The sequence below is a fragment of the Larimichthys crocea genome, chromosome XIII (assembly GCF_000972845.2).
Source record: "Larimichthys crocea isolate SSNF chromosome XIII, L_crocea_2.0, whole genome shotgun sequence".
Taxonomy (NCBI): domain Eukaryota; kingdom Metazoa; phylum Chordata; class Actinopteri; family Sciaenidae; genus Larimichthys; species Larimichthys crocea.
In genome coordinates this window covers 37,746,260-37,768,403 of record NC_040023.1, presented here as the reverse complement: position 1 = coordinate 37,768,403, position 22,144 = coordinate 37,746,260, and the positions used below count along the sequence as shown (strand labels likewise).

The 22,144-nt window shown below is 43.6% G+C and overlaps 1 protein-coding gene across 8 annotated transcripts in view; it reads left to right on the top strand.

The window, feature by feature from the left end:
* The window catches only part of vps13c (vacuolar protein sorting 13 homolog C), a 54,730-nt gene that overhangs the window by 1,861 nt on the left and 30,725 nt on the right, over nt 1–22,144 (top strand). For 4 of the 8 annotated variants that reach the window (XR_003463661.1, XM_027287443.1, XM_027287442.1 and 1 more), the window contains exons 2-33: nt 2,023–2,066; nt 2,285–2,327; nt 3,986–4,081; nt 4,466–4,498; nt 7,908–8,009; nt 11,466–11,575; nt 11,700–11,759; nt 11,842–11,901; nt 12,801–12,881; nt 13,260–13,314; nt 13,491–13,618; nt 13,766–13,872; nt 13,972–14,146; nt 14,516–14,578; nt 14,667–14,811; nt 16,100–16,206; nt 16,339–16,481; nt 16,562–16,754; nt 16,875–16,989; nt 17,137–17,273; nt 17,419–17,551; nt 17,633–17,750; nt 17,852–17,984; nt 18,618–18,690; nt 18,772–18,872; nt 18,957–19,110; nt 19,314–19,393; nt 20,085–20,144; nt 20,267–20,417; nt 20,528–20,644; nt 20,724–20,827; nt 20,935–21,102. Coding sequence is in view for 7 of the 8 variants with exons in the window: in XM_027287443.1 (XP_027143244.1) it covers nt 2,023–2,066; nt 2,285–2,327; nt 3,986–4,081; nt 4,466–4,498; nt 7,908–8,009; nt 11,466–11,575; nt 11,700–11,759; nt 11,842–11,901; nt 12,801–12,881; nt 13,260–13,314; nt 13,491–13,618; nt 13,766–13,872; nt 13,972–14,146; nt 14,516–14,578; nt 14,667–14,811; nt 16,100–16,206; nt 16,339–16,481; nt 16,562–16,754; nt 16,875–16,989; nt 17,137–17,273; nt 17,419–17,551; nt 17,633–17,750; nt 17,852–17,984; nt 18,618–18,690; nt 18,772–18,872; nt 18,957–19,110; nt 19,314–19,393; nt 20,085–20,144; nt 20,267–20,417; nt 20,528–20,644; nt 20,724–20,827; nt 20,935–21,102 (3,389 nt within the window). In the remaining variant the exon portion in view is untranslated. Of the gene's footprint in view, nt 1–2,022; nt 2,067–2,284; nt 2,328–3,985; nt 4,082–4,465; nt 4,499–7,907; nt 8,010–8,558; nt 9,174–11,465; nt 11,576–11,699; nt 11,760–11,841; nt 11,902–12,800; nt 12,882–13,259; nt 13,315–13,490; nt 13,619–13,765; nt 13,873–13,971; nt 14,147–14,515; nt 14,579–14,666; nt 14,812–16,099; nt 16,207–16,338; nt 16,482–16,561; nt 16,755–16,874; nt 16,990–17,136; nt 17,274–17,418; nt 17,552–17,632; nt 17,751–17,828; nt 17,985–18,617; nt 18,691–18,771; nt 18,873–18,956; nt 19,111–19,313; nt 19,394–20,084; nt 20,145–20,266; nt 20,418–20,527; nt 20,645–20,723; nt 20,828–20,934; nt 21,103–22,144 lie in introns of those variants that run through there. The other 4 variants (XM_027287448.1, XM_027287444.1, XM_027287445.1 and 1 more) reach the window with 3 other exon arrangements.

Sequence of the window (22,144 nt, the reverse complement as noted above, 5' to 3'; positions counted from 1 at the left end):
GAAAACAGTAGAATATTGTAGTAAAGTGAGGAATGTTGAAAACAGTAGAATATTGTAGTAAAGTGTGGAATGTTGAAAACAGTAGAATATTGTAGTAAAGTGTGGAATGTTGAAAACAGTAGAATATTGTAGTAAAGTGAGGAATGTTGAAAACAGTAGAATATTGTAGTAAAGTGTGGAATGTTGAAAACAGTAGAATATTGTAGTACAGTGTGGAATGTTGAAAACAGTAGAATATTGTAGTAAAGTGAGGAATGTTGAAAACAGTAGAATATTGTAGTAAAGTGAGGAATGTTGAAAACAGTAGAACATTGTAGTAAAGTGAGGAATGTTGAAAACAGTAGAATATTGTAGTAAAGTGAGGAATGTTGAAAACAGTAGAATATTGTAGTAAAGTGAGGAATGTTGAAAACAGTAGAATATTGTAGTAAAGTGTGGAATGTTGAAAACAGTAGAATATTGTAGTAAAGTGTGGAATGTTGAAAACAGTAGAATATTGTAGTAAAGTGTGGAATGTTGAAAACAGTAGAATATTGTAGTAAAGTGAGGAATGTTGAAAACAGTAGAATATTGTAGTAAAGTGAGGAATGTTGAAAACAGTAGAATATTGTAGTAAAGTGAGGAATGTTGAAAACAGTAGAATATTGTAGTAAAGTGAGGAATGTTGAAAACAGTAGAATATTGTAGTAAAGTGAGGAATGTTGAAAACAGTAGAATATTGTAGTAAAGTGAGGAATGTTGAAAACAGTAGAATATTGTAGTAAAGTGAGGAATGTTGAAAACAGTAGAATATTGTAGTAAAGTGAGGAATGTTGAAAACAGTAGAATATTGTAGTAAAGTGTGGAATGTTGAAAACAGTAGAATATTGTAGTAAAGTGAGGAATGTTGAAAACAGTAGAATATTGTAGTAAAGTGAGGAATGTTGAAAACAGTAGAATATTGTAGTAAAGTGAGGAATGTTGAAAACAGTAGAATATTGTAGTAAAGTGAGGAATGTTGAAAACAGTAGAATATTGTAGTAAAGTGAGGAATGTTGAAAACAGTAGAATATTGTGATACAGTTTAAAGTTTGAAGCTGAAACAGGAGGGGTGGAAGTTGAAAGTGTTGATGGTTTGTAGGAATATTTTAACATTGTTCCATTCATTTTTATGTAAACATTTTAATGGAAAAGGTTGAATATTTTAAAAAGTATGAATTAGTAAAATACACGACGTAATGTACTGAATGAGCTGAACACAGTGATGTCTGAATGATATCTGTAGCTGAAAGTATGTAGGAGTGGTTCCATTCATTTTAATGTAGAATTTGAAGTTGTACTTTTTCAATGGCATCGACTGACCTAACAGATCGAGTCTGTTGTTCAGCAAGTTCAGCATCCAGTTGCAGAGGGAGGTGTTGATGCTGAGGTCGCTGAGTTTGGTCTGGAGGGGATGATGGTGTTGAATGCTAAAGTCGTTGAACAGCATTCTCACATAGATGTTGTTGTTGTCCAGGTGGAAGAGGCCGTAGTGAAGCACAGTAGAAATGGCGTCTTCTGTACTCCTGTCCTGGTGGTAGGCGAACTGGTTAGGGTCTAGTGTGGGTGGTAGGCTGCTTTTAATGTGAACCAGAACCAGCAGGAGGTGGACCTCTTGTTTCACCCACAGCTTCTGTTTGGAGAATGTTGTGATCTGTTTAAGGGTGGGCATAGGTAAACACACTCCAGTGTGTGTGCTGCTGTAGAGTCTGCTCCATCTGGCCACATGAGAACTGGACGAGACGAGAGAAAACCTACAGGGGAGAAGTTAAGTTAGTGACATGAGAAGAGCCCAGTGTATCATGGGAAGTCCTCCACAGTCTAGTCCTATAGCAGCATAACTGTGAGATGGTTCAGGGCTCAGCTGAGCCAGGGCTCACCTGAGCCAGCCATAACTATAAACTCAATCAAAAAGGAACGTCTTAAGACAGCTCTTAAATGGTGAGAAGGCGTCTGGCTCCAGAACCAGAACCAGAACCAGAACTGATCTGTGTCTCTTCTCAGGAAACGTTGTTTTGGAGAACCTCAAAGTGAAAGAAAACGCTTTGGTAAGTCCCGCCTCCTGCCTCTGATGTCATCATACCTGCATGTAGCTGGACTACACATGTTAAGAAATGTTTTCCTTCTCTGGTTATATTATTGATTCCTCAGATGTATTAATTAATGATTAACGAACAATTAATGATTGATTAATTAATGAATAATTCATAATTAATGAGCATTAAGTAATTAATTAATGGACTAATTAATGACACTTGTCTTTCAGAGTGATTTCGATGTTCCGTTCAAAGTGAAGGCCGGACAGATTGGTGAGCTCTGACTCCATGTTTGTTTATTAGACACTGTAGACTGACACTGCAGACTGACACTGCAGACTTACACTGTAGACTGACACTGCAGACTTACACTGTAGACTGACACTGTAGACTGACTGTAGACTGACACTGTAGACTGACACTGTAGACTGACTGTAGACTGACACTGCAGACTTACACTGTAGACTCACACTGTAGACTGACTGTAGACTGACTGTAGACTGACACTGCAGACTGACACTGCAGACTTACACTGCAGACTTACACTGTAGACTCACACTGTAGACTCACACTGTAGACTGACTGTAGACTGACTGTAGACTGACACTGTAGACTCACACTGTAGACTGACTGTAGACTGACACTGCAGACGGACTGTAGACTGACACTGCAGACTGACTGTAGACTGACACTGCAGACTGGCTGTAGACTGACACTGCAGACTGGCTGTAGACTGACTGTAGACTGACACTGTAGACTGACACTGTAGACTGACTGTAGACTCACACTGTAGACTGGCTGTAGACGGACACTGTAGACTGACACTGTAGACTGACTGTAGACTGACACTGCAGACTGGCTGTAGACTGACACTGCAGACTGGCTGTAGACTGACACTGCAGACTCACAGTGTAGACTGACACTGCAGACTGACTGTAGACTGACACTGTAGACTGACACTGCAGACTGACACCGTAGACTGACACTGCAGACTGACACTGTAGACTGACACTGTAGACTGACACTGTAGACTGACTGTAGACGGGCTGCAGACTGACACCGTAGACTGACTGTAGACTGACACTGTAGACTGACTGCAGATGGGCTGCAGACTGACTGTAAACCTACACTGTAGACTGACGCTGTAGACTGATTGCAGACTGACACTGTAGACTGACTGCAGACTGACTGCAAACTGACACTGCAAACTGACACTGCAGACTGACACTGCAGACTGACACTGTAGACTTACTGTAGACTGACACTGCAGACTGACTGTAGACTGACACTGTAGACTGACTGCAGACTGACTGTAGACTGACTGTAGACTGACTGCAGACTGACACTGTAGACTGACTGCAGACTGACTGTAGACTGACACTGTAGACTGACTGTAGACTGACTGCAGACTGACTGTAGACATACACTGTAGACTGACTGCAGACTGACACTGTAGACTGACTGCAGACTGACACTGTAGACTGACTGCAGACTGACTGTAGACTGACACTGTAGACTGACTGTAGACTGACTGCAGACTGACTGTAGACATACACTGTAGACTGACTGCAGACTGACACTGTAGACTGACTGCAGACTGACTAGACTGACACTGTAGACTGACACTGTAGACTGACACTGTAGACTGACTGCAGACTGATTGCAGACTGACTGCAGACTGACACTGTAGACTGACTGTAGACTGACACTGTAGACTGACACTGCAGACTGACTGCAGACTGACTGTAGACTGACACTGTAGACTGACAGTGTAGACTGACAGTGTAGACTGACTGCAGACTGACTGTAGACTGACACTGTAGACTGACTGCAGACTGACTGTAGACTGACACTGTAGACTGACTGTAGACTGACACTGTAGACAGAATCTGTAGACTGACTGACCTGATGAGTGAACTTTGTGTTTCCAGGTAAGCTGACGCTGAAGATTCCCTGGAAGAATCTCTATAACGATGCTGTGGTTGCCACGCTGGACGGTCTTTACCTGCTGGTTGTTCCTGGAGCCAGTAAGTAACCTTTGTTTTTCTGTCCTGTCTTTGGACTGTTCAGACACTCAGAGCTGTATCAACTTATGCAACGTCTCCATCACCAGATCAGCCAATCACAGCACATTTTCCCTTTATGTATCAAAATTAACCAATATTTGGACCAGGACCCACATTAGTTTATTTCTCAAAAAGCTCTGTAGAGTGGCCATTATGAGCCCACCGTTTATCCTGGTCCTCGTCCTGAACCTGCTCCTGGTCCTGGACCTGGTTCTGGTATCAACAAATTAAGCAAATTAGATGAGGAGCCAGCTGATTGGCTGGTGTGGTCTGCAGGCGGAGCTTGTACACATGGTGTTGATGATGGAGGAGTTTATGTTCTTAGCTGTTGTGTGTTTGTTCCAGCTGGATTTGAACTGAAAACGTGTCCATACAATGGTAAGAACCGGTCCAAAGGTGATGGTTCAGGTCCGATTTAGTGCTGTACTTCTTGTGGGGCTGCACGTCGTCCACATCTTTCTGTGGTCTCATTCTGCTAAACCTCCTTATTTCACTGCTGTTGGTCTCTTGTAGATTTAGCCTCTTTCTGATCGGGATTGTCTTTCCTGGATCCTACAGGATGATTCTGGGGTTCCTAGGAGGTATTACTGTTTTACTGTGATCTGGGGGGAGGGGGTCATAACTGGCTGTAACACCGGTGTAAACTTGAGCCACATGTACTTGATTCATTCCCAGAGGTTAAATTAGTTTATGGTGAGATGCTCAGCAGCCGATCGGGTTAAACAGGAAGGGCAGGTTTTTGTGCGAGCTCAGATTTTCACCTTCAGGTGTAAAAACATGAAACACTTTCAGCTCAGATTTTTTATTTTTAGTTTGTCAGTTGAAAAGAAAGTTTATGTGAAAATACTTTTTTTACTTTTTTATTTAAACTGCTGGCCTTTGATACTGACGTGATCTTTAGGTTGAATTTCCCTTTAAGAACGATCACAGAGACAAACTTTACCACGTTGGCAGCAGGTTTAGCAGAGCGTCCAGACATCCCTCCAACCAGAAACACATTCCAGCTTCTCCTGGAAGATCCCGGGACGTTCCCAGGCCAGTCCCTCCAACAAGTTCTGGGATTCTGGGGTCTCCTGCACATGCCTGGATCACCGCAAAGCAAAGAAACATTCAAAATCGGTCAGCGCCTCCTTCCCAGCACTCGAGAATAAACTTTCCAGGAGAAGCTGAGCAATGTGACACCCCAAAAACTGGAGCACACACCCCAGTCCCCCTTTTTGAAAATGGAAACCTGGACTACCACTTTACAGGTACTGTTCCCGTCCTACATGTGACATTGAAAATGCATGTCAGCCAAGAGCAAAGGCAGCCCAACAATGTACAAAAACCTTCAGCATCTGGGGTGAATCTCATCCTCACCTGGCACATTGCCATCAAAGTCTGAGCCAAGTCCTGCCTCCCCTTCCTGAGTCTTGTCAAATGGTTTTCCAAAACTTATTTAAGCCAAGTCACTGCTGGTGTCCCCCAGATTAAGTTGTCAACATGACAGGCACAGATGATCTCCTGACCACAGCTGCTACCAGCCGCCTCAGTAATGCAAGCACATGGCTCATTTAGATTTCAGGTTCCCAACCTCACAATGATCTTTACCCTTACTACAGGTTTGGGTTTACCTGGTCTGTCCAGCATCTGCTCCAACTCACCTCCAGGTGGGGATCAGTTGACAGCTTGGCTCCTCTTATTTGTACTGTTCCACCTCCAGCACCAGCGCCAATTCCTTTGCTGCTAGTAAGGGGACATTCCACATCCATAAGACAAGTCTGCAGTGCCAGGAATTGGCACGCCAAGGTTACCACCTTGCCCTTTTGCCTGGCTTGCAAAGCCCCTAACCCTGAAGCCTGTCCCTGTAGGTGGTGGACCACAGGAGGACAAACTTTGGGTTTACTGTGTCAACTTTCTTCAGTTTTTTTTTTTTTTTTTCAATATTATTTTTTGGCCTTTATGCCTTTAATGATAGGACAGCTGAAGATAGACAGGAAGCAGGGGGCAGAGAGGGGTAATGACACGCAGTAAAGGGCCGTCCGATGCGGGATTCGAACCGGGGCCAGCTGCAGCGAGGACTGTAGCCTCTACACACACGGGGGGCCGCCATCCCACTACACTACTGAACGCCCTGACTTTCTTCAGTTTTTCAATTCATTTAGTTTAAAAATCATAGCACATGTTGTCTCACAAATCTTTCCACACAGAGCAGCTCTAGACTGACTCTATATTATTATTTACAAAGACTCGACACTTCACACCATGAGCAAGAAAAACTTCTTTTAAGAGGCAGAAACCTCAAGCAGAACCCAGATCATGGTGGATCACTGTGGATCACAGTGGATCACTGTACTGAAACTGGTTCAGTAAGAAAGAGAGAGAAGAAGATAAGAGCTCAGTGCATCATGGGAAGTCCCCTAGAAGTCTAGTCCTATAGCAGCATAACTAAGGGACTCTTCTGAGCCAGGGCTCACCTGAGACTGTGCTGCCCTCAATATATGCGCTGAATATATCTTGGCATTAAGTTAAATGCCTTCTTCTCATCAAAACTCTGAAGACGGTCATCAGTTTATCCACAGGTTTATTGACTTGAAAAAGGGTGAAACTGAGAACACACAAACATGGCATAATCAGACAAATTGCTACTGTACACCTCTTGTACATACGATGTAAACATATTTTATCATGAATTAAATCACTCACTTTTAAACCTTTTTAACTCACTCATGTTTACATCTGTATTGTGTATTTATTGTTTTTAAACTATTACTCTAATTAACCATAACTTTCTTATTTTTAACATGTTATCGATCTTTTACTATAGTATGAACTCCTGACTACTGACTATACACATAGCACATGTTAAATGAAATCGGTAGCGACTAGCTTGATAGCCATTTTACCTCATGGAAAATAACTAATAACCAATAACTTTTTCCTCAAACTTCACGAACAACCTTTTGTAGTGACAAATAATGAACTGTAATTAAACATAAAGATATACAACGATAATACATACCGACGATGCTCCGTATAGCATAGGATGTAAACAGTTATTTGCTCATGTTAACAGACAGCATGCAGCACTGTTGGCTTCCTGAAGCTACCTCCTGAGTCTCTAGAGGGAGACCACTGCCCACAAGTGGCAGTATTATGAACTTACTCCTAAAACTATTGAACAAACCTGTAGTACCAGAACAGAGACAATTATCCAAAAGGAACGTCTTAAATGTGGCTAGGGGGTCTGCCTTCAGAATCAGAACTGGTAGTTTGTTCCACAGAAGAGGAGCTTGATAGTCTACTTTTGGAGACTATAAGAACCACAAGGAACCCTGAAGAACCATGAGGAACCATGAAGAATCATGAGGAACCCAGCGTCCTGAGAGCGGAGTGTTCTAGAGGGGTAGTAAGGTATTATGAGCTCTTTTAGATATGATGGTGCCTGACCATGAAGAGCTTTGTAAGTAAGGAGAAGAATTTAAATTCTATTCTAGATTTAACAGGGAGCCAATGCAAGGAAGCCAGAATGGGAGAGATGTGATCTCTGATCTTGGTTCCTGTCAGAACACGTGCAGCAGCATTCTGAACTGCAGTCTCAATACGTTTTTTAAGAAACCATTATTCAGGTAGTCACTTTACCTGCAGCTTGTGCTGCATTCATGTCCTGATGTTCAAACTAAATATGAGCAGCTGAGAAACCAACCTGCAGCCCAGCTACAAAGTTAGCCCTAAGCTAATGAAGCTAAGAAAGCTGTTCAGCTCAGCTGTTTGTATTTAATAAACTGATTTTTTTTGTTTTCTGCAGCGATAAAGTTTGATGCAGCGAAGGAGGAGCGTTATCAGCAGGAGGCGAAGCAGAGAGAGCTGCAACGCATTGAGGAGGCGCTACAGACTGCTGCACGCAGAGGTGAGAGAGGCCAACCTCTGACTGACCTCTGACTGACCCCCTATCTCTGACTGACCTCTGACTGACCCCCTATTTCTGACTGACCTCTGACTGACCTCTGACTGACCCCCTATCTCTGACTGACCTCTGACTGACCTCTGACTGACCCCCTATCTCTGACTGACCTCTGACTGACCCCCTATCTCTGACTGACCTCTGACTGACCTCTCTGGGTCTGAAGGCTCACCTGGTTCAGTTTCTTCTGCTGCTGATCTGAACTTCCTGTTCCACATTGTACACACTTGGGAAGCAGTTTGTTCCATTCCAGTATGAGGAAAAAAAAAAGAATGAAAAGCTGAATGTATTAACATGTTGTCTGTACCGTTCATGCTGCCTTTGCTGTCAGCGTCTCAAACTGGGGAACTACTTTTCAATCTGGAGACTTTAGTTTACAAGGAACCTCACAATGGTAACACACACACACACACACACACACACACACACACACACACAGTAATATATTAACGCATCTCAGCTCTGTTTCTTAACATGCTGCTTGGTGACTGGCTCAAACTGCTGCTTGAATATTTTATTATGCTGACGCTTCCTGTTGATCTTTATGTTGTCATCACTTCCTGTTGTTGTCTCTTCACGCTGTCGTCTATTCACGCTGTCATATCTTCACGCTGTCGTCTATTCATGTCGTCTATTCACGCTGTCGTCTATTCACGCTGTCGTCTATTCACGCTGTCACGTCTATTCACGCTGTCATATATTCACGCTGTCATATCTTCACGCTGTCATATCTTCACGCTGTCGTCTATTCATGTCGTCTATTCACGCTGTCATGTCTTCACACTGTCGTCTATTCACGCTGTCGTCTCTTCACGCTGTCATATCTTCACGCTGCCGTCTATTCACGCTGTCATCTATTCATGTCATCAATTCACGCTGTTGTCTCTTCACACTGTCATCTCTTTATGCTATCATATCTTCACGCTGTCGTCTCCATGTTGTTGTGTCTTTCTGTTGTCATCTCTTCCTGTCATCTCTTCATGTTTTCGGGCTTTTCTGTCACTAACGTTGTTTCTCTCTTTAACGCTGCCAAAGTCCAAAAAGGAAATAAAAAACACAAAAAGGTCAAAAAAGGTCTGAAGAAACTAAAACGACACGACAACAAAGCAGGTAAGGATGGTTCACTTCAGGGTGAACACTTCATGTCAGCCATTAGCTGTTAGTTATTAGTCGTTACCTCATATTCTAAACAGAAGCCTCCAGCGTCCTCCTCCAGCGTCCTCCTCCAGCGTCCTCCTCCTGTGTCCTCCTCCTGTGTCCTCTTCCTGTGTCCTCTTCCTGTGTCCTCCTCCTGTGTCCTCCTCCTGTGTCCTCCTCCTGTGTCCTGACTATGAACCCCTTCATTTCCCACAATACAACGTGATAAAGACCTCCTGTAAATGTTTCTGTAAAAGTTCGACAGAAGCACTAAAACTGAAAAGTTTTTTTTCTGATTAACAATTTTTATTGTTTTCATAGTGTCACATCATAATGTTACAAAACATGAGATTTATAATATATGTACAAATAGACATACATATATGAACTCTTATACATGAAACAACCAACTACAACAAGAAAACAAACAGCACAAACCATCACCATCTGTCCTTGATTGTCAGTGTATGATTATACTTTTATACGTAGTGACACAAAACACGTGAGGGTTTTACAATCTGTACAGGAAATGACACCCTCTGTCCTTAGACCCTCGGTTCAAGTGAGGAGACTTGCCCACAAAAAAAAAAAAACCCTTTCAATATATCCCTACCAATTACAGTAGACCTAATAACAGAAAACAAGTGAGCTTACAGAAAATAAATAGGTAAAAACAGAAATAAATAAGGGACAGTGAAACAAAAGAGAAACACAGCTTCATACCTCACATCAAGACTCTTGTGTCTCTCCACTATATAATCCAATTCAGAAGGCCTGCAAAAAAGTTAAATACTTGTCCCACTTGTTAATATATAAGTTCATTCACCCAAGTCGTTTATATGCCATCTTTTCAAATGCTGCTACTTGCCATCTCTACAGGCTGTTCTTGTGTTGAGGGCACCCCTTCAGCTTTCCATCCCCTAACAAGAATCTGTCCACCTACCATAATACTAGTTTGAATCCAACTTCTAATGTGTTTATCCCCTCCCACTGGAGCTGAAAAGTCACCGAGAACAAATGATCGAGAGCTAAATGGAATATGGGTCCCTGAAATTTTTCCAAGATTATCATATATTCTGGCCCAGAACTTTGTCACATGACCATAAAGCATGAATTAAATGGCCATCCTGAGATTTACAACGCCAACATTTTGATGTATCTGTTAATACTAATTTAAACAATCTGGAAGGGGTCCAGTAAAAGCAATGTCTACTCTTAAATTGTATGAGGCATATCCTTGCATCCCTTGACGCTATGCTGATATTCTCACAAATCTTATCCCACTCCTCATCCTCCAATGTTAGGTTCAAATCCGTTTCCCATGTCTTTTTTAAAGGTGATAGAGCCCCATCACCTAGAGCAGGGGTCGGCAAATAAGTTTGGACCCGGGCCAATTTTTGTTCTGGGGGGGGTTGTTCTGCGTCCTGATTGGCTGAGTGAGAACCGCACGTATGTTCTACGTCCTGATTAATTAAGGGAGCACTGTACAAAATGCGTGTAACAAGGTGTATAAAAGTGTGTGGTTAGGGGTTTTACGGCCTTAAACGCCCACTGCGTCTGTCATGAAACAGTCAACCTGCCCTAGCAACCTGCCGTAACTAATGTATACAGCAGCGCAGATCTGCCGACCTTGTTTGGTTTTGTTTTTTTCATTTAATGAAACACATTTGTTCACGTTGTCCGTTGCAAGAGGGACACAGGACACTTTTATTTTCCACAGGTTACAGCGCACGCACGTGCCAATTAGTGTTCCGACCTGTGGGTCAAGTAAAGAGGCTGCGAGGATGTTCTGGCTGCTGTCACGTTACTTATCAGCTACTTTTCAATAAATGTTGTGAAATCTGTGGAATTGTTGTATTTTGACAGGAAACATGAGGTTTAAAAGATATATATATATATATATAAATAAATCAACGTCATCTAGCGGGCCAGATATAAATGATGGCGGGCCAGTTCTGGCCCGCGGGCCGCTAATTGCCGACCCCTGACCTAGAGTCTAACTCATCATAGAATAATATGCCGATACCTCGTGGCCTTTCCCATATCTCCGAAGAACCTTATCTAGAAGCTACTAGCTCTTAGGAGCAGATATGCTGGATTCAAAGATCCCTTGTAACTTATGACGAAGTTGCAGGTAAAAAAATTGAGACCTAGGAATTTTAACTTTTAATCTCTTCAGATCCTGCTCTAAGGTCTATTGGGCTGTCCTGATCTCAGGTCCAACTTAGTCTCAGGTCTCAGGATGTCCTGGTCTTGTGTTTTCAGAGAAACCTCCAGAGGAGAAGAAGGATACGTTTGTGGAGAAACTGGCCACTCAGGTGATCAAAAATCTGCAGGTAAAGATCAGCAGCATCCACCTGCGCTACGAGGATGACGTGAGTACTGATCCAGGTTCAGGTGCTATGAACAGTCTGATGTCATCATTCTGATGGACAGGTGATCTCACCTGTACCAACAAACAGGAAGTGAAGTGTCGTGTCACCTCTATGTTTGTTTCAGCTGTCAGACCCACAGCGCCCCCTGTCAATGGGATTAACACTGTCAGAGCTGAGCCTACAGGTAACACACAGTAACACACAAACACAACACAGACACACCTGTGACAGGTGTCATTGACCCCGTCCTTTGTTTATTTTTTTAGACCACTGATGAAAACTGGAAGTCGTGTATCCTGAATGAATCAGCAAAGATCATCTACAAGGTGAACTTCACTTACCTGTTTACTGTTGTTATTCACCTGTTTACTGTTGTTAGTCACCTGTTTACTGTCGCTACTCATCTGTTTACTGTCGCTACTCACCTGTTTACTGTCGCTACTCACCTGTTTACTGTCGTTAGTCACCTGTTTACTGTCGTTACTCATCTGTTTACTGTCACTACTCATCTGTTTACTGTTGTTACTCATCTGTTTACTGTTGCTACTCATCTGTTTACTGTCGTTACTCATCTGTTTACTGTCGCTACTCATCTGTTTACTGTCGTTACTCATCTGTTTACTGTCGTGAGTCACCTGTTTACTGACGTTACTCATCTGTTTACTGTTGTTACTCATCTGTTTACTGTTGCTACTCATCTGTTTACTGTTGTTACTCACCTGTTTACTGTTGCTACTCATCTGTTTACTGTCGTTACTCATCTGTTTACTGTCATTACTCACCTGTTTACTGTCGTTAGTCACCTGTTTACTGTCGTTACTCATCTGTTTACTGTTGCTACTCACCTGTTTACTGTCGTTACTCATCTGTTTACTGTCGTTAGTCACCTGTTTACTGTCGTTACTCATCTGTTTGCTGTCGTTACTCATCTGTTTACTGTTGCTACTCATCTGTTTACTGTCGTTACTCACCTGTTTACTGTCGTTACTCATCTGTTTGCTGTTGTTACTCACCTGTTTACTGTTAATACCTGTCATTACTTGTTGAACTTGTTAATCTTCGGTCGGATTTGAACCCTGGGCTTCCACAGCGAGGACTTAGCCTTCGCACATGGGGCGGCTCCTCTACCAGCTGAGCTAAACACCGCCCCACAAAAACACTAACTTTACCTTACACGCACAATCCGTCTTTGTGACTGGTTCATTTACGTGTTTGTTTGTTTCAGCTCGGGAATCTGGAGTGTCTCTGTGCTTACTGGAACGTCAACAGTCCGATCTTCTACAAAGGATCATGGGAAGACATTGTAGTGAGTCGATGCTGTTATGACATCAGAGAACAAACAGAAACATGAGAAATGAATGAACACACTATTCCTTCTCTCCATTAAAATTATATCATGATCTGATATAACGTAATATAGTGTGTGTGTATGTGTATGTGATATAGTGTTTATTGTGTACTTTACTTCATTTTGACATATTATTGGTTTTAATATTCAATTTGTGTCATCATGTTCAAGATCCCATTTTTTCAATTAATGAAATCAGTCAATAAGGAAACATGCTGTTATTTTTGTTTTTAAGATCTTATGACACATTTAGGATGTCAACAATAGTTGTTAAAGATAAAAAGGTCTTTAAAGATGAGTTTTCATGTTTTGACTCTTCTTCTGTTTGTCCTACAGGATCAGTTAAAGTCTGGGATCAGCAGTAAGAATCAGGAACCCCATTATCAGTACAGTAAGTTCTCTTTATTTACTGACTCTAGATGTGTCAAGACTTTAGGTGTTTCAGACTAGATGTTTAAGATAAAATGACAAATCAATGATATTATGTATTGATTATTATTATTATTGATTATTGCTTATTTTCTCACTATAAGCTCTTCTCTGATTGTTTACTTTGTCGGTCTGTAGTTTTTAAGCCGATCTTCGCCTCGGCTAAAATGTGCATCAACCCGAACGCTGAGCTGGAATTGAAAGCTCCAAAGGTAAACCTTCACCTGGAGGTTCAGAACATCGCTATAGAGATGACTAAACCACAGGTAGGTAACATGTGACACAGATGGGAGACAGAGGGGTGAGACAGACACTCAGGACTGTAGATGTGAACTCAAGTTTTCAGAAATACACCTGAGCACTGTGCAGGCTTTTTAATGTGTTGTGGTCCCCTGTGTTGTGGCTCCCTGCAGTATCTGACCATGGTGGAGCTGTTGGAGTCTGTTGACTGCATGGTGAGGAACGCCCCCTACAGGAAGTTCAGGCCTGATGTCTCTGTCCACAGCAGTGTCAAACTCTGGTCAGTTGAGAATCTGGTTTTAGAACTTCACTTTGAAACAGGTCTGAGCAGTTTTCAGGTATTTCTGGTAAAATCGTTTGTTTTCCCTGCCTATGCCAGGTGGAGGTATGCTTTCAACAGCATCCTCGAGGTCCACATCAGACGCTTCAGTAAAATGTGGTCCTGGTCCAACATCAGAAAGCACAGGGAGAACCTAAAGGCCTACAAGACGGCCTATAGGACCAAACTACTGAGCCAGAACAAGCCGAACCAGGACACAGAGCGACACATCCAGGTGCTGCTGACTGACTGAAAGAGCCTGACAGATGGATAGATGGATGGATGGATGGATGGATGGATAGATACACAGTTACAGTATATTTATTTTGACGGAGCTGCTCCGTCACAATAAATATACTGTAACTGTGTTAAGTTAACCCATGCTAAACGTCTGTATTAAAAAAATATATAAAAAATAGAAAGTAACTAGAAATATAAATGTTTTATACAACTATAAACTATATTAAAAATATAAAGTGACCGTAGAAGTAAAATGTTTTTTACAAATATGTGAAAGAACATACACCAACACAAAGACCCAGTGGAGCTGGTAGAGCTGAGTCTGGTGACAGTTTGTACCATGCTGACTGTTTGTTTCCACCAGGATCTGGAGAAAGTTTTGGACGTCTTCAACATCACATTGGCCCGGCAGCAGGCCCAAATGGAGGTAAACATGATGAAGACTGTGATGAAGGTTTTCTGTGGACACAGAACAGTCTAGTTCCAAACACAACCATCTCCTGTTTCTCGTCCAGGTGATCCGGTCGGGGCAGAAGGTCATCGGGAAGAAGGCTGCGGGGGGACCGAAGCAGGGAGGAGGAGGTGGTTTCTTCAGCAGCTTCTTTGGTAAAAAGGCCAAGAAGGAGGAGCACGGCCTACAGGATAGCAAAGACACAGAGGGTAAGTTTAACAGCGTTCAGGTAACACTGACAGGTGTTCAGGTGACACTGACAGGTGTTCAGGTAACACTGACAGCTGTACAGGTAACACTGACAGGTGTTCAGGTAACACTGGCAGGTGTTCAGGTGACACTGGTGACACTGACAGCTGTACAGGTAACACTGACAGGTGTTCAGGTAACACTGACAGGTGTTCAGGTGACACTGGTGACACTGACAGGTGTTCAGGTAACACTGACAGGCGTTCAGGTGACACTGGCAGGTGTTCAGGTGACACTGGTGACACTGACAGGTGTTCAGGTAACACTGACAGATGTTCAGGTAACACTGACAGGTGTTCAGGTAACACTGACAGCTGTACAGGTAACACTGACAGGTGTTCAGGTGACACTGGTGACACTGACAGGTGTTCAGGTGACACTGACAGGTGTTCAGGTAACACTGACAGGTGTTCAGGTAACACTGACAGGTGTTCAGGTAACACTGACAGGTGTTCAGGTGACACTGGTGACACTGACAGGTGTTCAGGTAACACTGACAGGTGTTCAGGTAACACTGGCAGGTGTTCAGGTGACACTGACAGGTGTTCAGGTGACACTGGTGACACTGACAGGTGTTCAGGTAACACTGACAGGTGTTCAGGTGACACTGGCAGGTGTTCAGGTGACACTGGTGACACTGACAGGTGTTCAGGTAACACTGACAGGTGTTCAGGTAACACTGGCAGGTGTTCAGGTGACACTGACAGGTGTTCAGGTGACACTGGTGACACTGACAGGTGTTCAGGTAACACTGACAGGTGTTCAGGTAACACTGACAGGTGTTCAGGTGACACTGACAGGTGTTCAGGTGACACTGGTGACACTGACAGGTGTTCAGGTAACACTGACAGGTGTTCAGGTAACACTGACAGATGTTCAGGTAACACTGACAGGTGTTCAGGTAACACTGACAGCTGTACAGGTAACACTGACAGGTGTTCAGGTGACACTGGTGACACTGACAGGTGTTCAGGTGACACTGACAGGTGTTCAGGTAACACTGACAGGTGTTCAGGTGACACTGACAGGTGTTCAGGTGACACTGGTGACACTGACAGATGTTCAGGTAACACTGACAGGTGTTCAGGTAACACTGACAGATGTTCAGGTAACACTGACAGGTGTTCAGGTAACACTGACAGGTGTTCAGGTAACACTGACAGGTGTCAAGGTGACTCCAACAAATGTTCAACTGTCTCTGACAGGTGTTGAGAAGATAACGTGATCTAATATTTTTTTCTGATTTAGGTTCTGGTTCTGGTCTGGACGATCTCATGACGGCTGAGGAAAAGGAGAAACTCTACACTGCCATCGGTTACAGTGGCAGCTCTCACAACTTGACATTACCCAAACAGGTGAGCACACCTGCTGTTGACACCTTCATGCTCTGCTGAAGGTGGAGCCTTGTGTCCTGCAGCGCTGCCATCAGGACAAAGTGTTCATGTTCAGACTCTAACCATCAGCGTGGTATTTGTTCTGACCTTTAGTACGTCGCTGTGGTCGTCACCTTCCAGCTGTTCAGGACCTCGGTGACAGTTCGAGAGCTGCCGGAAATTCCAGAGATCCTCAAAGTCCAGATGATCGATCTCAGCACCAAAATATCTCAGAGACCTGGAGCTCAGGCTTTCAGGTGACACCCCCAAGATCATGTCACAGGTTTGATCTCTGTCTGTGTGTCTCATGAACAAGCTGAATAATGTCCCCCTGCAGGGTGGAGGCAGCATTGCAGCACTGGTTTGTTACGGGTCTACAGCAGCAGGGCGCGGTACCTTCCCTCATCGCCTCAGTGGGAGACTCTTCTTCTTCTCTGCTCAGTGTTGTGTTCGAACTGAACCCTGAGGGCAACGCCGCTGACCAGCTGCTCACGGTCCGTTCTCAGCCCATCGAGATAATCTATGACGCGGTAAAGATGAACTATGATCTGAGCCCACACCAGATCATTTTTATCAGTCTGTTCTGGATCTTGACCTGGATCTGGATTTACCTCTAAGAACAAATAATAAAGTGAGTGTTTGTCCTCCAGCTCACCGTGAATAGTCTGATGGATTTCTTTAAGTCTGGGAAAGGTGTTGATCTGGAAGTCCTGACCTCGGCCACGCTCTCCAAACTGGAGGAGATCAAAGACAAAACTGCTGCAGGTAAGTCCTGACTCAGGATCAGGTTTACCTGAAACACCTGAAACCCTGTCTAACACTGAGTCTAAATACAGCTGAGTCTAACTAACCCCAAGTCTACAGCTGAGTACTGGTCCTCATCTGGTCCCTGATGAACTCTTATCTCTGCAGGTTTGTCTCATATCATTGAGACCAGGAAGGTCCTGAACCTGAGGATCGACTTGAAGCCGTCCTACCTGCTGGTACCAAAGTCCGGTTTCTATAGCAGTATGTCAGATCTCATTATTGTGGACTTTGGCAGCTTACAGGTAAATTCTTAGTTTCATAAACTCAGTTTGAACTACAGATTGAGACAAAGTATTGTTTTATTTATATGTCTTCACATGGTGTCTTTGAATTTTTTGTTACTGTTTTGTGTTTGTCAAACACACGCGAACACGTGTCTGTTTGTAGTTTAACAGTGTCGAGCAGTCCCATCTCAGTTCGTCTTCGTCCTCCTTCTCCTCTCTGGAGGAAATCATGGATCGAGCCTATGAGAGGTACAACGTGGAGCTACGAAGAGTCCAGGTGCTCTACAGCAAGTCAGGTACTCAACTCACACACACAACATATGTACAACTCAACTCAACATCCACAGAACCACCTGAATATTTAAACTAAATTCCAGGTGAGGCATGGAAGTCTGCTCGGCTGCAAGGTTCGTCCGTTCAACACATCCTCCAACCGATGGACTTCACGGTCCAGCTGGCCAAGTGTATGGTGGAGAAGGATGCCAGGATGCCCAGGTATGAGTCTTACCTATGGTCAGGTCTCTGATCTCTCTGCTGATTCTGCTGTTAACTCACCTGTACGTGTTATGTCAGTGTTGGATGTGTTTGTGCTTTAGATTCAAGGTGTTGGGGGAGCTCCCGCTGCTGCACGTTAAAATCTCGGACCAGAAGATCCAGAACGTTCTGGAGCTCGTTGACAGCATCCCACTGCCCAACATGGGCTCCTCCCCATCCACCCCCACAGAGAAGGTACAGTTGGTACAGTCCGGACTGAAATACCTGAAACATTTAGGAAGTAAAAGTGTCACTGTGACATTTCATACAAGTGACGGGTGAAATTTGAGGAAGCATGAAGTGAAATTTAGGGGAACAACAGGAAGCTGAGGATGGTGAGCACTACACCAAGAAGTATGCAGAGTATACTTGTATACTATACTATACTTGTAACTGTACTTATATATCTCCTTTCTAGTCTTCCGACCACTCAAAGCACTTTTTAAACTATATATCTCATTCACACATTCACGCACATTCATACACTGATGGCATTAGCTGCAAGGTGCAAACTGCTCATCAGTTTCAGGAGCTAAGCATTCATACACATTCACACACTGAGGACACTCAGACTGGAGGAGCTGGGTATCGAACCACTGATCATGTGATTAGTGGACGATCCGCCCTACCTCCTGAGCTACAGCAGACCCAAAGTATCTGAAGAAGTGTCTGAAGTTAGATGTAGCACTAATGATGGTGGAAGTTTTCAGTGTGCAGAGTGACAGTGACGACAATGTTTGTATTGAAGGAGAAAGTGTCGGGCGTACGGGGGAGTTATCATGTATGTGTAGGACTGTAGTCACCATATTTAGGTGTTTCCTGCTGTAGGTTCTGTCGTTGGTGGAGGCCAGACCTCAAGCACTCAGTCTTCACCCTGTACTCCTCGACACCATGGAAACAGGTGGGTGCTCCCTGCTCTTTGATTGGCCGTCTCAGATGTTTCTGTATTTGTGTCAGTGGTGAAACAGTCCGTCTGTTTCAGATTCAGATGAAGACACCAGTGAGAAGTCGATTGATGAGGAGCACCAGCGTTCAGCTCTCGAGGAACTTACCGACCTTCACTTCAAGTTTGAAGTCAAAGAGGTTTGTTTGTTTCTCTCTGGTCAGGTCATGTGGGGGAGGAGGTGGAGTCCATGTGAGACCAATATGTGTTTGTGGTGTGTCCAGGTGCTGTTGGAGCTGACCCGGCAGGTGGACCAGGAGAAGACCATTTTGTCCTTCAGTGTCTGTCAGCTGGGAGCTGAAGGGAAGAAGCGGAGCTTCGACCTGAACGTCACCTCATACCTGCGCAGAGTCACACTTGACTACTGCGACATACCCGGTAACTTCCTGTAAATCTGACTGATGAGAACATGCTTAGGTAGAAGGTATGCATCAAAGGAAAATCCACATGAACAGCAGAACCTAAGGTTTCCCAGCAGAACATCGTCCAAACTGCCTCTAAGGCTCACCGTTCATCCATTTTTCTGCTTCGTGTGATTACACTAACCCTGACTAATTTGGTTCAATGTGGTTTGTCCTCAGATGGCAGAAGTCGTCCTCTCCACCTGATCAGTTCCTCAGAGCAGCAGAGCTCCAACCTGCTGAAGGTGGAGTTCATCAAGGTGAGCAAACAGACTCAGATCTGATGAGTTTCATCACAAAATGGTGATTTTTAAGATGAATTTTAAACCCCAAATGATAATTTTTTCCTCCTCAAATAACAAACAGCCGATATGAACAACAGAAATAATAATAAATTCAAATATATTAAACAAACTTATGTAATATGTTTGATCTAACATGACACTGGGAGGTTTGGACGGTTAAACATGATGGAGGAGTTCAGGGAGTGACAGGAAGTTAATGTTTACTGACTTAGACTTCGACTGCACTTTATTGATAGTAGCATACAGTGAAAAAGAATACAATATAAGATAAACAATAGACTCTTATCTAAATATATAAAGTAAACAGTAGACAATAAACTCTTAACAGTAAGCAGTAAACTCTAACTAAATATATAAAGTCAAATTCAAGTAAAATAGGATCAAGATAAAATAAATGTAGAGAGCTGTATGGAGGATGCATATAGAACATATAGAGGACTGTATATGTCAGACTTAGATTAACAGTTAATTAAAATATTGCACTTAAACGATTGATGGGGTTATTGCACAAAGAAAGAAGAAGAGTGTCCAGATTCTTATTGCACAGAAAGCTTGGCCCATACAGGATGGTTAACGTAAAAATGTTACACTACTGTTCTGAACACGTGATCCAGATGAGGACTTGTTTCTGTCTGTGGTCCTGCAGGCGGACCCCAGCGGCCCAAGCTTCCAGACTCTGTTCAACAACACAGAGCAAACACTGAAGGTGGGTGGAGGAGGTTTCCATAGCAACAGTGGTTAACGACCATAAAAAGTTCACATTTTCCAAAGATATGTTAGATAGATTATTAGGATCACAGGTGATCACAGGTGATCTGTCTGTTTCAGGTGGAGTTTTCCTCTCTGGACTTTCTCCTTCACACTAAAGCTCTGTTGTCAACCATCAACTACCTGAGCAGCATTGTGCCACCAGAACTCGCCGCTGCCCGTGACCGAGACATCAAAAAACAGGCGGACAAGACCAGACAAAGCCGGACAGGTGAGTCTGGACTCACAGGTGTGTCAGTATGTCACATCTGAAGAGTCTCAGTTGATCACAGGAAATCACAGGTGTGTCTTTGACCTGTGGTGTCTCTGCTCCCTCTGCAGTGTTTAAAGAAGCCAAAGATGGTGGCGTGTTCAGCTTTAAGCTGTTCGCCATGTTGGGTTGTTTCCACATGGAGGTGTGTGACGACTGCCACAGCATTGCTGACATCAGAGTCCAAGGTACGCCATGTGGTCCAGTTTGAACTGTGTGAGGGCACAAAATGTGTGACAGCTCATTAAACGTGTCGTCGCCCTGCAGGAATCGATGCGTCTGTGTTGGTGCAGGCGAAGGAGACGGAGATGTTCGCTCGACTTCGAGACATTGTGGTCACAGATGTCAACCCCCAAACTGTCCACAGAAAGGTCTGAACACAACACAGAGACCCAGAACAGTTGAAACAGTTTGATGACCCAGGATCAGTGTTATCAGAACTAACACGACCTGGACCTGATGTTTTGTCCTCCTGCAGGCGGTGTCCATCGTGGGTGAGGAGGTGTTCAGCTTCAAACTGTCCTTGTTTCCAGGGGCGACGGAGGGCAAGGGTTATGGCGACATGTCGAAGGTGGACGGGAAGGTCACAATGCGTCTGGGCTGCATCCAGATCGTCTACCTGCACAAGTTCTTCATGTCACTGCTGGTCAGATCTGACACACGTGTTAATATGAACATACATGTTTCTAACACGGCTGGATGTCACCATCAGTGTGTTTGAAACATCTGATCTATATTTCAGTTTCTACTCAGACTGTGAATCATTTTAGAACGTCTACTTTTGAAGACTTTAAAACTGTTTCCTGTTGCATGGTTTTCCTTTCTGTCTCTCGTCTTTCTGTCTGTCTCTGATGTTTCTGTCTGTCTCTAGTCTTTCTGTCTGTCTCTCGTCTTTCTGTCAGTCTCTAGTCTTTCTGTCTGTCTCTGATGTTTCTGTCTGTCTTTCATGTTTCTGTCTGTCTCTAGTCTTTCTGTCTGTCTCTATTCTTTCTGTCTGTCTCTGATGTTTCTGTCTGTCTCTAGTCTTTCTGTCTGTCTCTAGTCTTTCTGTCTGTCTCTGATGTTTCTGTCTGTCTCTAGTCTTTCTGTCTGTCTCTAGTCTTTCTGTATGTCTCTGATGTTTCTGTCTGTCTCTAGTCTTTCTGTCTGTCTCTAGTCTTTCTGTCTGTCTCTGATGTTTCTGTCTGTCTCTAGTCTTTCTGTCTGTCTCTAGTCTTTCTGTCTGTCTCTGATGTTTCTGTCTGTCTCTAGTCTTTCTGTCTGTCTCTAGTCTTTCTGTATGTCTCTGATGTTTCTGTCTGTCTCTAGTCTTTCTGTCTGTCTCTGATGTTTCTGTCTGTCTCTCATGTTTCTGTCTGTCTCTAGTCTTTCTGTCTGTCTCTCGTGTTTCTGTCTGTCTCTCGTCTTTCTGTCTGTGTCTGATGTTTCTGTCTGTCTCTAGTCTTTCTGCCTGTCTCTGATGTTTCTGTCTGTCTCTAGTCTTTCTGTCTGTCTCTTTCGTCTTTCTGTCTCTCTCTCGTGTTTCTGTCTCTCTCTTGTGTTTCTGTCTTTAGTCTTTCTGTCTGCCTCTAGTCTTTCTGTCCGTTTCTAGTCTTTCTGTCTGTCTCTAGTCTTTCTGTCCATTTCTAGTCTTTCTGTCTGTCTCTAGTCTTTCAGTCCGTCTCTAGTCTTTCTGTCAGTCTCTAGTC